Source organism: Haliaeetus albicilla, chromosome 18 (genome assembly GCF_947461875.1).
Source record: "Haliaeetus albicilla chromosome 18, bHalAlb1.1, whole genome shotgun sequence".
Lineage (NCBI taxonomy): Eukaryota > Metazoa > Chordata > Aves > Accipitriformes > Accipitridae > Haliaeetus > Haliaeetus albicilla.
The window spans coordinates 27770388-27785748 of record NC_091500.1 but is presented as its reverse complement, the minus strand read 5'-3'; the positions used below and the strand labels follow the sequence as shown (position 1 = coordinate 27785748).

Sequence of the window (15361 nt, the reverse complement as noted above, 5' to 3'; positions counted from 1 at the left end):
CGGCATGGGGCCCGAAGTGTTGAGATAATGACAGATCTAACCAGAGCGTGTTAAAACAAATTTGTTACAAGCATTCATTATATTAGTTTAATAGTTGCTAGTCACAATGTTGATTTATTGGCTTTTAGAGTCGTAGTGCTCGTTCTTAAGAGTTGTGTTATGTACCACCTCACTTGCCATATACAGTCCCTGTGCTACTGCTTATCACCCATAAGGTGAAGTGGATCAAGGTTTTTGCTTTGCTGTACTATGTAACACTGATAAAATTATCAGTCATGGGACTAATCCGGTATTTGTACTCAGCATTGTCGTCACCTCTGTACTTCAGGAGCCATCTAGTGGAAATTGTTAATAATTACACTTTTTACCTTTTCTCAGGGAGCCAATCTATGGGGGAGACATCTTCGCACATCTTCCCCTTCTCCGCCAAGCTAACTACAATAGCGTTTGAGAATTTTGCAAATTTTTAATATCCTTGGGATGTTGAAACCAGCATGGTCCTATTGCTAGGAACCAGCATGTTCCTGAATGTGGTTCAGGTCCTGTTTAGGGTTAAACAACTATTTAGAAATACCACCCAGAGATCAACCCCCGTGACAGGTACTGCGGCTACTCAGACGCTGGTGGCAGACACTGTGGCTACTCAAACCCCGGTGATGGGTGATGCAGCTGAACCAGAGAATCAACCAGTACCAGTATCAGTTGCCCCTATACAGAAGAAGAAATATAAAAAAATCAGTTCACATAGTGAGGGGATGAAGATGAACCAGAGTCATCACAAGAACAGGAGGAAGAGGCAGAACCAGAGGTAATCACCTGATCTCTATCCCTGAGTGAGCTGCAGGATATGCGAAAAGATTTTAGCCATCGTCAAGGCGAGCACATTATCACCTGGCTGCTCTGATGCTGGGATAACGGAGCCAGTGGCTTGGAATTAGAGGGTAGGGAAGCCAAGCAGCTGGGATCCCTTTCCAGGGAAGGGGGCATTGACAAAGCTATTGGAAAAAAGACACAAGCCCTCAGCTGCTGAAGGCAACTTCTGTCAGGCATGAGGGAAATGTATCCCTTCAAGGAAGATGTTGTAGATCATCCAGGCAAGTGGATTACCATGGAGAAAGATATCTAGTACCTGAGGGAATTAGCTGTGTGGGAGATGGCTTATTATGACCCAGATGAGGCACAGCTACCCACAGATCCAGATGAAGTCCACTGCACGCAACCCACGTGGCGAAGTTTACACAGAGCACACACCATCGTCATATGCCAACTGATTTGGCAGTAATGGACTGGAAAGATGAAGAGGGACCAACAATGGATGAATTGGCTGGATGACTGGCTATATGAAGAAAGTGTCTCCTCCTCCCTCATCTCTGCTGTGGAGAAACTGCCAGACATATTAGCCAAAAAACTTTCTCAAGAGTTCCAGCAATGTGAGGATAAGTTCTGTCTCCCACCTGTACGGACCAATATCTCACCTATCAGGAATAAGTGTCACTCTGCTCCAGAGAGAGGAGATAGAAGGTACACACCACAGGGTACCCTGTGGTCTTACCTGCATGAACACAGAGAGGATTTGATGAAGTGGGATGGAAAACTTACCTTGGTCCTAGATGCATGGGTATGTGAATTGCAAGGAAAAACAATCACAGATGACGGTTCTTCCAGGAAAATTGCTGCTCCAGTCTACAGTGGGCAGTGTGAGCAGTGTGCTAGACAGAGTGAAAGGGCTGATCTTACTCCTGATACTATGAGAAGGAACTCTAATCTATTTTTACAAAAGGTGAGTGGAGAATCCTATGACCAAGACTAAAGGGGCCCTGCTTCCAGCCAAGTGGAGGAGACGGACAACTGGGTTTACTGGACTGTGTGGATCTGATGGCCTGGCACATCAGACCCACAGGAGTATAAGGCTCTAGACGACACCGGTGCACAGTGTACCCTAATACCATCAAGTTATAAAGGGGTAGAACCCATCTGTATTTCTGGTGTGACATGGGAATCCTAACAGCTAACTGTGTTGGAGGCTGAAATAAGCCTAACTGGGAATGAGTGGTAAAAACACCCATTGTGACTGGCCCAGAGGCCCCGTGCATCCTTGGCACAGATTATCTCAAGACAGAGTATTTTGAGGACCCAAAAGGTATAGCTGCCTTGGAGACGGAGGAAATCGAACAGCTGTCCACCTGTCCGGTCTCTCAGAGGAGCCTTCTGTTGTGGGGTTGCTGAGGGTTGAAGAACAAGTGCCAATCGCTATCACAGTGGTGCATCGGCGGCAATATCGCACCAGCCAAGACTCCCTGATTCTCATCCACAGGCTGATTTGTCAACTGGAGAGCCAAGGGGTGATAAGTAGGACTCGTTCACCTTTTAACCGCCCCATATGGCCAGTGTGAAAGTCTAACGGAGAGTGGAGACTAACAGTTGACTATTGTGGCCTGAATGAAGTTACGCCACCACTGAGTGCTGCCGTGCCGGACATGTTAGAACTTCAATATGAATTGGAGTCAAAGGCAACCAAGTGGTACATCACAACTGATACTGCTAATGCGTTCTTCTCAATCCCTTTGGCAGCAGAGTGCTGGCCACAGTTTGCTTTTACTTGGAGGGGTGTCCAGTACACTTGGAATCGACTGCCCCAAGGGTGGAAACACAGACCCACCATTTGCCATGGACTAATCCAGAATGCACTGGAAAAGGGTGAAGCTCTGGAACACCTACAATACATTGATGACATCATCATATGGGGCAACACAGCAGAAGTTTTTGAGAAAGGGAAGAAAATAATCCAAATTCTTCTGAAAGCTGTTTTGCCATAAAACAAAGTAAGGTCAAGGGACCTGCCCAGGAGATCCAGTTTTTAGGAACAAAATGGCAAGATGGACGTTGTCACATCCCAATGGATGTGGTTAACTAAATAGCAGCTATGTCCCCACCGACTAGTAAAAAGGAAATGCAAGCTTTCTTAGGCTTTGTGGGTTTTTGGAGAATGCATATTCCAGATTAGAGTCTGACTGTAAGCCCTCTCTATCAAGTGACTCTTAAGAAGAATGATTTTAAATGGGGCCCTGAACAACAACAAGCCTTTGAACAAATTAAACAGGTCTGCATTACTCCTGCCTCAGGCAAAGGCAAACCCATTTGTGGGAATGCTTTTGCTCAAGGACCTGGGTAGACTCGGTGGGTGATGTGGAAGGATGGGGAAATCTGATGTATGCCACAAGGCAATTTGATTTTGGTGAGAATAGCCAATAGATTAAATTGTCTAATCTTGATTGCTATATAATCCTGCCACTGTATGTCATCATTATTATAATTGTTACACGCTATGTCAATGGTATTACAGTAAGAATCACTCAGATTAAGGAAGAATGAACTTTGATAAAATCGAGCGAAGCACAGTGATGATAGAACTGGGACTGACTTCAGCATGCAACAATCCAACACTACACATCCTCCTCCTGCTGTGCCCAATGTCACCCACCCGCCACACCACACCAGTGCCCGATCCTGTTCTGCTGACTGAGAGGACTTTACACCATCCCTCCTGCCCAGACAGACTGTTATGACGGATGGAGCCCAAAGTCATAGACTGAATGAACTCAACGGACATTTGAAACAGATGGCCTATAGGCTGTGGGAATGGTATGTGTGTGTATACATTAAAAGACAGGAAAAGTGGTGGTGATTAAATCGTAATGTATTGGGAAGCATGGGATCTGGGCATGCTGTAAATGGTATAGAATAAGGGTGGATATTGTCCTGGTTTCGGCTGTGATAGAGTTAATTTTCTTCTTAGTAGCTGGTACGGTGTGTTTTGGATTTAGTATAAGAATAATGTTGATAACACACTGATGTTTTAGTTGTTGCTAAGTAGCGCTTATCCTAAGTTAAGGATTTTTTGGTTTCCCATGTTCTGCCAACAAGCAGGTGTACACGAAGCTGGGAGGGAGCAAGGCCGGGACACTGGACCCAAACTAGCCAAAGGGATATTCCATACCATAGAATGTCATGCTCAGTCTATAAAGTGGGGGGAGTTGGCCAGGAGGTGGCAGATCACTGCTCGGGCATTGGTCAGCGGGTGGTGAGCAATTGCATTGTGCAACACTTGTCTTTTTCTTGGGTTTTATTTTATTTTATTATTTTTCATGAGTATTATTATTATAGTATTTTATTATTCTTATTGCTAGTATTACATTTTATTTTACTTTAGTTATTAAATCATTCTAATCTCAACCCACGAGTTTTACTTTTTTTTTCCCGATTCTCCTCGCCGTCTCACTGTGAGGTGAGGGAGTAAGTAAGCGGCTATGTGGTACCTAGTTGCTGTTTGGGCTTAAACCACAACAGCTGTCTAGGGATGGTATGATGTAGCTGGCAAGGGAAGGAGCAAATCCTCTTTAAACCTTATTCATTCACTAATCTTTTAAAATTTTGGATTCAGTCTTGGCTGCATCAGAGTAATGGACAGGGACAAGTAAGAGGGGCTTCAGAGATGATCGCAAAATGATGAAGGATTCATTTATAAAAGAAGAAAATGGTTCACCTCTGAAAGGACTAAATTTGCTGCACCTGGAACTAACTCAGATTATCAATACTGAGGAATTACCAAAGTAATTAGAAATGAAATCATTCCAGAATAAATGACATTTCAGTAGATCAAGAGAGACTGCTAATAAATAAGGCTAGTTGGACTGATCAGTATTTGAGTTTAGACGATGGTTATACACAGCATACAGAAAGGTTCTCTTGGGAACAACTGACAGGATTTAGACAGATTTTTCTATTTCTAGCTCTACAATTGCTTGACCTCCATGTAAGACAGTTTTTTCTAAGTGCTGATGGAATTAAATGTTGCCATGTATCAAAGACTTTGATGCTAATGGTAGGCCTTGATCGTGTCAGGTGCTTAGGCATTCATAATACCCATCCAAATGGGCTCTTATAAATCAAGTTTTTCATGACCTTCAGGCTTTCCTCTTCATCAAAATACTTCCCCTGACTTTACCTTGAAGCATCACCAGGGACTGCCTTAGGCGGCAGTTTTCTCTCATGGTGTCTTTCAGCTTCCTCTTGAGACTTTTTATTTTGGCACACAGTTCTACCTTGGATAGTTGAAATAAAGGCTCTTCATCATCACTGCTACTTTCACTGTACAGAAAGTTGCTTCCTGAATACGGTTCTCTCTGGAAAAAAAAAAAAAACCGTGCTACCTAGAGCAACAACAACATAAAATTAAAGCATTAAAACTAACATGAAAATATCTGGCTAAATCAGAATATTCTCTTTGTACACAGAATGTATAAACAGTCAGTGCATTTTAATAATAGCTGTTACCATTCCTATTGAAGTTAAAAATGAAATGTCAGTGTAATACGTAACTGTTAGGTACTTCTCTCTGTTCTCCATTCACCAATTTTCTAAGGTAATGTCTTTTAGAACTGTTAACGTCACTAAAAAAAAAGTCATATGCTCCCCTAAACAAATACATTTCAGTTTGCTTTTGCTTAATACATTAAAATTGCTGAAGATGAGATGTTTACCTGTTTGTTAATTAAAGATGTTTCAAGTTGACTCAGGATGTTGGCAGGAGCAGATGCCTGCAATGATTTATTTCTTTTTATATGCTTCATCATTTTCCCCTGTAAACAAGAGCATAATAGTGCCTTTGCATTCCTATAAAGCCTTTCATTACAGTATCTCATAGTACACCATAAACTTTTATTCACTGTGCGCTTGACATTCTTGGTTAGTATTTTTGCAAAATATGTTTGTAACTTTTTGTTAAGATTTATGTTTTCTTTCCCTACATTTTGTCACTACAGATCTCAGCACAATGCAAAGCTCAGAAAACCTGGTTCCTTCCCTTTCTTAGGCAGTGGTCAGATTTCTGTCTTATGGGAGAAAATGTAATGTAGCTACAGAGCATCCAAGTCTTGAATAAGGCTTTTCTCTTTAAATAGCAAAGGACAAAATCTATTGGCCTAATTATTCTGACAGGTTATTGTGCAGAGGTACCATGTGAAGAATAGTAAAGGTATTCCTACCTTTCCTATACATAGTTTGTGTATTATAGTGTGAAGAATCAATAGTTACAGTCTGTTTCATTCCATTTTGGGCCTACCAATATCAGGCACGTAAAGAGAGAAACTCACCTGTTCTTTATCCAGGTCACTGTCCTCACTTTCTGAGAATATCATTTCTATCCTCTTCCTCTTGCCTTTTCCAAGGACTTGTATTTTTGTAATTTCATCTGCTCGTAATATCTTTTGCATCATTTGCACCAGCTCTTGGGGGTCGTCTTGAAGTGATGGAAAAAAAAAGGCCAAAGCACAGAAAACCAGGTAGCAATACCTTAAAACTAGATTAAAATTTCATATCAGACAAATGCTCTGGAACTGCACTCACCACTCATGTACACAATTTTCACCAGGTGTTTTTCTGTCTTTCTTTTTCCCACAGGCCAGTTTACTAGCACGTGCTCATTTGGTTTCAGAAGTCTTTCTAGTTCATTGTCATCACTGGGAAGGTCCTGTATCCACGAAGTCTCTCCAATTTGCAGTGAATTATCATTTACAAAGTCAAACAGTGTGAATTTTTTCATTTTTAAGTGGTTGTCTTGTCACACAGACACTGCCTGCAGGACTTCATAGGAAAAATAGCTGTTACTGTGTCATGCCACAGGAATGTTAGAAGAATACTTCAAAAAGCCCCAAACAACCCTTCTATTCCTGGATATTGGTAATTACCTTGCATGAAATACCCTGGACAAGGAGGTGAAAACTAGCCAAGCAGCATGTTATATGTCCCCTGAAAGATGGGAGATGGTCTGCTCAATACATGTACATCAGACAGTTGCCTCCAAAACTATGCACAGAAAACAGCTTTCACTCACAGAGCCCTTGCTTCCATATTACTACCACGCCTAATCTATCTCCTGGCTGGGATGTCTATTACTACTACATTTGCCCCAACAAATGTTTTCAGTCCAGCATCTGACTAAAAGATACAGGTGTGATAAAAACTTTCCCTAGAACAAAAGAAAGTACTAGCGATACATGCTATTAAGAGGGATGTATGACTTCCAGGGCTGTATTAATCATCTCACAGGCAGCAAGATGTACAATTGCAGCCACTGAAAACCAACCCAGAACAACCCAGGACAACGAAGTGAGGGATGATACATTCTGGCAGTGGAAAACTTGACATACAAAAGAAATGACAGGCTGAGGACTGGAAGAGAGCTGGGCTGCTTCATGAAGAATAACAGCAACAAGGAGAATCCAAACCCAAGTATACAGCTAAATCCTTTGCTTACATAAAACAATATTTTTAAAGCAAAAGACCATTTCTGGGCTTTTTAAAGCACTGAAGTTCTACACTGGGAGAAGGAAACAAGTCAGATTTTGTGTTTTATTTTTCTAATTAAGCTGATATGCCTTATATGGAAGTGTGAAACGTAACGTACATTATTAAACTCTACTGGAAATGTAACCAGTTCATTTATGTGTTTCCATTATACTCAGAGAAGATATTTTCTACTTTAAAATTATTAAATCAGATAAACCCAATAAATAGAAAATCTGGTTTTGTCAAACCTTGATCTTCTTTCCAAAACACATATATGGCTTAGCTTGTCAGTTCATAGAGCTAAAGTACTTTTACAGAGCTGAAAACTCATGAATTTCCAGATGTGACAGCGTGATTTGTGATTTACTTGGCCTCAGTCAGTCAGAAGCAAATCTAGTGCTTCATGCAGAGGTTGTCAAAAAGGTAACTCAGAGGTAGGAAAGGAGAATTACATGGGTCGATTATGTCAAAGTGAGAAAATCTGGCTGTGGTGCTCCAAGAAGCAACGTCAATTCATTTGCAGAAGCCCAGCTCACAATTATTCACTATGTCTGTGCAACATCTCAACAGAGCTGGCTTTTCACACAGGGGTGAACTTGTTAATTTGTGAAAAACAGCTGTGCTCTTGTCAACGAATTTAGTGATACAATGAGGCAAGCAGCATAAGAAATCACAATTAAAAAGAGTATTAAATCATGCTTTTACGCGGAATGTGTTGACTGTGATAGCAGTAGGATTGTTAAGTACTGCCCTGCTGAAGAAGGAGACTGTGTTTTCAAGAATTCACATTAATTTTCTTTAAAGAGAGTTAGAAAGACCAGGAAACATCCATGCCATGCAAATTCTGGAGAGGAAGCAGCCTGGCTATCTATGCCTAACATGAATCACTGGAGGCCTCGTTCTGCCACTAATCCATGCCAAGTGGATTCTCATACCAGAGACAGGGATCGTTCAAATGAATAAATATTGAGACAAAGCAGAACCCAAAGGAAGAAAAGTTTCAGCACTGACCTCACTAGGGATAGGTGAGATCCAAAATGAAATGGGATGTTTGCGCGAACAACAATGTACCAGATGTAAAACAGCTGGTGTATGCAATCAGACTGGGCATCAGTATTCTTCCTTCTTTTTCAAAAGAAGTTAGCTTAACATTTCTCATCTGGCACGAAGATGTTAACTTCTACCTCTGATCAACCCAGCACAGCAATCCCCATCACCCAGTTCTTCAATTCTCAAATGAAATGCTTTGAGCTTTTCCCTCCTTGGCAGTTGTGAGCTACTTCATTACCTTCCTAAAAGCCCACATAAGATCAACAGAATTGCAGCAAAGTTAGAGCTGCCAGTATGCTAAGACTAACAGCTGATTGACTGACTTCTGTATTTTTTTTAATGTTTCCCCATAGTCCTGTAACAGTCTGTATGTTGTCTCTCATTTTATATTGAGACAGATATTCTCCGAGCCATGGGACAGCCTTGTGGTCTGCGTTTGTACAGGGTTTGCAAGCCAGCCCAGGATTTCCAGGGACACACTGAATACACAGGCTGTTCATAGCATGGAGGGTAAGTGATGATTTCCCACAGCACTGGGGCTATTCAAATACACACTGTGCTGTCCAAGCACAGCAGTAGCAAGTCCAACAGCTTTTGGAAGGTATTAGACTTGCATCCATGTTATACAGCTTAATGAAGTCAATGGACATGTGGACTTACGGATGTCTGGAGCCCACAACAACAGCCTGGTGCCACTAGTAGACACTGTGAAGGCCACAGCCAGCAAAACCCCTTGCACAGTCTTTACAGCAGACAAACACCTGGATCCACAAAAATCCATGCAGCCACTCAAAGCTAGGGACAATTTCTACCATGGTCATGGCAGGACTTGGAGTTCAGCAATTTATCTGCATCATCTATAAAGATCTTTTGAGCTGTCAAGATTCTTGCCTGTGAGGCAATGAGGAAATGTAACAGTAAAACACTTACTGGAAGAGAAGTCCTGCAGTGTTTTCTCACCCTGTTCTCCTACTGGAGTCAATGTAAACCCTGCCTGAGTCAAGACTGCTGCAGATGCCTCCCTCCAAAATGTTTTATGTGCCAAAACAGATCAAAGGCAAAGTATACTGTATCATCAGGAAAAAAAAAAAAAAAATCTTGGGATGTGGGATTAATCTTACCAAACTTTTACTGCCTTAAAAATGAGAGGTTGTCTAGCCACATTTGGCTCAGTCACCGCTGAAAGACAGGTGATTCATCTCACCCTAAGACACGTAGCTAAAAGGCAGCAGATGACTTACTGTCTGGGAGAGCCTATTTCTCTCCACGGACTCTTCAGTGACTATACAGGTGTAGGTATGTCTCCTGATTCTATCAGCTGGCTTGATCCAACCCATCCTATATTAGCTTTTTCTATTTTTTAATAGATTTTGAATAGTAGGATAGATTCCAGTAGACCTTCTGCTATAGGGAGCCAAAAGGATGGAGTATGAAGCCTGCTGAAGTGTATTTGGTTCTCTGTTTTAAACCTTTCTAACACAGTTCTGCAAGTCATCAAGTAAGATTTCTGACACTGAGTGCTTTGTTCAGTGGTTTAATTGGAAGATATATAATCGTTCACAGACATTATCCTGTGTGGAGCTACTAACCACAAAGACAGAATTATATGACCTTTGAAAGCCACTTATGTTTTGCAAGTTACTTAATTCTGCTATATTCTCCATTTGAAAACACTAGCTACTTATTTGAGAAGTACTGAAATGCAATTTTATGACTTTTCACTGTTCTAAGACACAAGGCTGTCTTTACATTTTCTAAAAGCAGGTAATTTGTAGAAGGGGAGAAAAAAAACCAGGAAGGAGCCATTTAATTTTAAAGCTCTGCCGAGGAAACATTAATTGGACTCTTAATTTTTACAAACATGTTAACACCTCACATTCTGCACAGATGCTACAAATTCTGCACACAGAATATTGTTACTAAGCAACCCAAAAAGCCAGAACAACAACAAAAAAAACCCCAAACCACAGAAGTCATTTAAAGACATATCTCACCCTTTGACTGACGTAGTCTGTTCCATTCAGCCAGTGAGCTGGCAGATGGCATGCTGAGATCATTATTTCTCTTTCCTTTCAGTAAACGCAGTGTAAAGTATTACAAATTTACAACATGAGATTGTAAGCCCACTCAATGGGTCTGATTCTGCCAGCTTAAAACAGGGCTTTGCCACTTATTTCAGCAAAACAAGAACCTGTGCAAACCACAGCCGTGCAACACAGATCCACAATAAAGTACTAACACGTCATATTATCTACCCTCTACATTCAGCCTTTGATAATCCCAGTTTTCCTTCAAAAAAAATACCAAAAACCAACTTTTACTGGGCTAGAAATTCATCTACCTCACTCAAAACTATTTATTTCCAATCCAGCATAATGAGTGGTAGTTGCAGATTTGGTTTGTGTTACTTACACTGTGGCATTTACATTGAACTTGTCAGGACATTAAATACAATGGTGGTGTAAAACTCTTGGGCTGCACTGAAGTCTCAAAATTCCCAGTTCTTTGTAGCAAGTGTATGATGGAAAACATGACCATATTTAAGTACGTTACATGCCCTGTTGTGGGTTCATATCTTATTCCCCTGAAACCAGTGGAAGATTTACTAATGGTTTCAGTGGAATTAGGCACTGCTAGAAGAATGCAGAAGTGTTGTTAGTGCTTGGAAGATTTACAGTGTGATATCTTAGTCATTTTATGGGAAAATATGACTTAAAAGCACATATCTGCAGCTCTCAGCTGAGAAATACAAAGTACAGATTTTCCACAATCATCAGTATTGCTCTGTTCCAAATTCAGCTGGATATCTGGGAGGGCATCTGTAACTTTTCAGACTATAAATGCACAGAAATGATCCCACTTGACTTCCACAGGAAGGATAGAACTACATGATTTTTATTACCGATATTCAACAGCTCACTTCCTGACTGTAGATTGCTGTCCTGGTGTGACTAGCTATGAAATAATCTGAGATACTTTTCTAAGAAGTGATGTTATTCATGGTAAAGCAACACCTTCTGGCCTTATTTACACACATTTCTCATTGAATTCAAAGCCTCAGCAGCATTTACAATCCACAGGGTGAGATGCAGAATTTGGCCCATACCTTGTCCCACATATTAAAATCCATTTGAGTGGCTCAATGAATTAATGAAGCCATTTTATTTTTCACAGTAGTGCCCTCCATGCAACCTAGCTGCATGGCAAGTTTTAGCGAGTTTTAGCAACCTAGAAGTTTTATAAAGTAACATTAATACCTAAATATGCCAAAGCCCTTTGTAGGACTGTGGCTTAAATCAAAAGCTTGAAGAAGTTTATTAGAAAACCTCTGATTTTTGCATCAAACCATTAATTGTATTTATAACACTGAGTGATAAAAAAGGATGAATAGTTAATTTATTAAGCAGGTATATTTAGTAAGTCTAGAAGTACTAAACTTTTGTTCAACTAACAGTGAAACATGGCATTCATTTCAATAAATTTCAAGATAGCAACCCAGCATCATTATTGGGCTTTCAGTGCAGGATTCGGTTCTAGGTTAAGATGTTTACATTTAGGTGTCACTGGTGCACCAGGTATCTAAGTTATCACTGTAATCACTGTAGATCTAGGGATCAATTTGTCTTCCTAAACGTAGGTGTCTAGCACCACTGTCTTCTGGTATTCTGCTTGGCCTTCAGCTGCTACTCCAGAAGTGCAAATCGCCCATAGGTCTTTTATCACAAGGGCCATCCCTTTGGAGATGTCTCAGCCTTTAGCAACTCCAACAGTCGTAAGAGTCAAGTCCCTATCAAACACAATTAAAGCTCCCTAGAGAGCAATTCAGCTTATTTCAAATGCTCTAGGGCTCAATTCCATTGCCTAAAAATAAATGCATGGTGCAATCTTAGATACCGTAAATTATTATGCCTGACCTCCAACTGCCTCTTCTGATAGGCACATATTTCACATAGGGCCTAAACCCTCTTCCAGGCTCACGAGGGTCATTACTAACTCCAGGCACCTCAAATGGCAATAAACACATATATTCAAGAAGCCCAAATGATTGAATAGAGTTTAAATAGGAGCTTAGACACCTCACGTGCCTATAAACCACATACATTTATTTATCTGTATTTTAATACTACATTCAGTAAAAGATTCCCATAAAGATAACAATATGCCAAATAACAAGACGCAGGAAGTTATCTTAATTCTACATCACAGATTAGTACCTTTATTAAATAGCTATTTCACAGCTGACAGATGGAAAACTAATACCCACTTTGATTTGCTTGTTCACAAATGCCATGCTCAACAAAATGTATTAATATACAGACCAACAAAAATCAGTTTATTTTTGAACTGGATGAGATACCCAAGCTACAGGAATTTGCACAGTCACATGAAAGCTCTTTCCATGCAGGTTAATAAATCCAAATTCTTAGAAGCAGCAAGTAGCCTGGGAGGAGAAACAAGTCAGCATGGCTCTGTAGAGTCCAACACTTGGCCGTACTCATTCTGACCTGGCTTGGATAATTCAACACAACACATCTTAACAGCTCCTAAATTATAAAGGTTAAAGACCAGCGATATATTCACTTATTTTGTCTAAAGATGTTTATGGGAAGACGACATCATTAGGGAAAGTTTGACCACATACAAATCTGTGCTGAGATGCAAAAACTGTGTACTTGCTCTACCTAACAGCCCAAGCAGTCAAATACCCTTTTCCTAAAAGTCTGAAAAAATACCAGACATACTTTCCATATGCAACTAATGTATTTTCAAATTGAACTTGTTAAACCAAACACACTGATAACCTGATGTGAGAGTTCATAAGAGGATGCATTTTACTCTTTTTATAAATTGGCATAAGCTATCTTATATCTTTTGATAAGCTGTGCTGCCCCAAACATTACTATCGGTGACATTCTCTCTTCAACTCTGAGAGCACAGAAGTGAAATAGCAGCTAAGAAATTCCAGGCTTGAGCTCTGGTCAGTATTTAATAATCTAGCGGCATCTTAACTATCTCTACTCATATGTCTTTATTGGTTGTCATAGGTAAGCGATGATAGATTAGAAGTCATGCCTGGTTAATACTCGAAGTGCCTGCTCTTTTACTCCAAAGCTCTTCCTCAGTTGCTTGCTCTGTTTTTGCAGCATGTTGCTAGGAGGGAATGAACTTGATGAACTCCAGTTTAAAAAAAATCTGTGTTAATATTAAAGGTCACAAGCTAGAACAAGAAACATACACATTGTCCTCTTACTCCAGGAAATATTACTGCAACTAAGAGTAGTCCTGCGCGCACTTAGGAGAAAAGAAAGGCAGGCATCTTCCCTGCAAGGATGACAACCTCAAACCTTATTAGAGCTATTTTTTCCCCTCCTGTAAAATTAAATGTCTTTTTAGTGTATGTAGTTCAACCTAACTTTATAAAATAACGTAAGAGCTGAATGACTAGTGTTGTATACCATTCTGAAACAATCCTTAAACAACTTCCAATTATATACATAAAATACTAATGAAGTCCAATTTCCTCCGGGATGCAAGGCCACATTCAGATTGAGAACTGCCACATTAAACACTGCCAAAAATGAATACAGAGCAACTTTTAACCAAGGATAAAGGGGCATGCCACTGCTGTAATAAAATTAAAAAAAGAAAAAAAAAAATCCATAGAAGCTTTAGCAGTATATTTCCATTTAGGCTCCAGATCAGCCTCTCCATCTGCAAAGTCAATTTATGCCCACAGAATTCGTGCCAGTATTTTTCCAGCAACACTGTAAGCCATGAGTGCACAACTACATGGCTCATACTCCATTCAATTTACATTCAGCCTAATAAACAGAAGGAATCAAAACATGCAAGCTGTGTCAGTTGATGAACCTGCAAAATAAGGACAATTAACTCTACATATATAAAGCAGGCAGGAATTTGGTTTTACATAGTCACCTAAGACACCTGCAGGTGGCAAAATGTTCCAGTCATGGAGGTGTCTAGTCTGTAGCACTGGAATCACACAGTTTGGTCTTGGGTAAACCATACAACCTTCACAATTTAGCTTCTCTTTTCAAAGGATCTGAATTAATAATACATATTTACCTTATTTCAAGGATAGTGTGAGAATTAACTGATGCTAATGTGCCTCCCAAACATACAAAGCACTGTACGGAGCAAACAATTTAACAAGTTTTGCAGAACAAAGATTTGCAATAACCTTGCTGAATTTAGAACATACCATTTCACATAAGAGATTTTTTTTTTTTTAAATGTGATGCCTATATCAAGCTAGAAGTTGTTACTCTTTCAGCTGAAGAATGTATTGTATAAGGTTTAATCATCTGCCAGAAACTCCCACAACATCTTCTCATACATCATGCTTAAACTGCTAGGAAGCACACTGAGGACAGCACATAACCCATGAAGTAGAATACTGAGGGGGAAAGTCAATTATTTTCTTGAATGAAGTTGATAATACTCAGATACTATGATATTTTCTGTATTTACTTTGCTTGCTTCTTTGGTTTTTACTGTATTTACTTTGGTTCCTGTTCGATTAGAAAAAAACCCAGTATTTTGTTAAGGAGTATTAGATGATTAGAGAACCCTTCTAACCAGTTAAGTAGTCATTTAAGAGAATATTTTACTTAATTAGAATTAATCAGTAGAAGTCCTTAAAGCATTCCTACATACCTGTGAAAGGAAATGATCTTACCCTTTCACCTCATCAGCAACTCTTCTGAAATCATATCATGTATCATATCCTATTCTTATGTCCACACACCCAGATCTAGCATGTGACCTTTTTCTTTCGGCTCACTGATACAGGGAGTCTTCTAATTGCAACATGAGTCCACAAGGCCTGAATCTCTAAGAGCAGAGAGGTGCCTTTGCAGAATTGTGGACTGCCCTTGAATCCCACAGCTCACATTGGGGGAGGTCAGCATATCGCTGCAGACATGGCTTCTCCACTCAAAAT

At 40.1% G+C, this 15361-nt stretch overlaps 1 protein-coding gene across 6 annotated transcripts in view; it reads right to left on the bottom strand.

The window, feature by feature from the left end:
* Window positions 1-15361, bottom strand: part of BEND6 (BEN domain containing 6) — a 29221-nt gene that overhangs the window by 10369 nt on the left and 3491 nt on the right. For 4 of the 6 annotated variants that reach the window (XM_069806010.1, XM_069806011.1, XM_069806005.1 and 1 more), the window contains exons 3-6: window positions 6406-6642; window positions 6153-6298; window positions 5541-5639; window positions 5006-5183 (exon numbers count right to left, since the gene is read on the bottom strand). In XM_069806010.1, the coding sequence (XP_069662111.1) occupies window positions 5006-5183; window positions 5541-5639; window positions 6153-6298; window positions 6406-6601 (619 nt within the window). In that variant the 5' untranslated portion in view covers window positions 6602-6642. Of the gene's footprint in view, window positions 1-5005; window positions 5184-5540; window positions 5640-6152; window positions 6299-6405; window positions 6643-6746; window positions 6808-15361 lie in introns of all 6 variants that reach the window. The other 2 variants (XM_069806007.1, XM_069806009.1) reach the window with 2 other exon arrangements.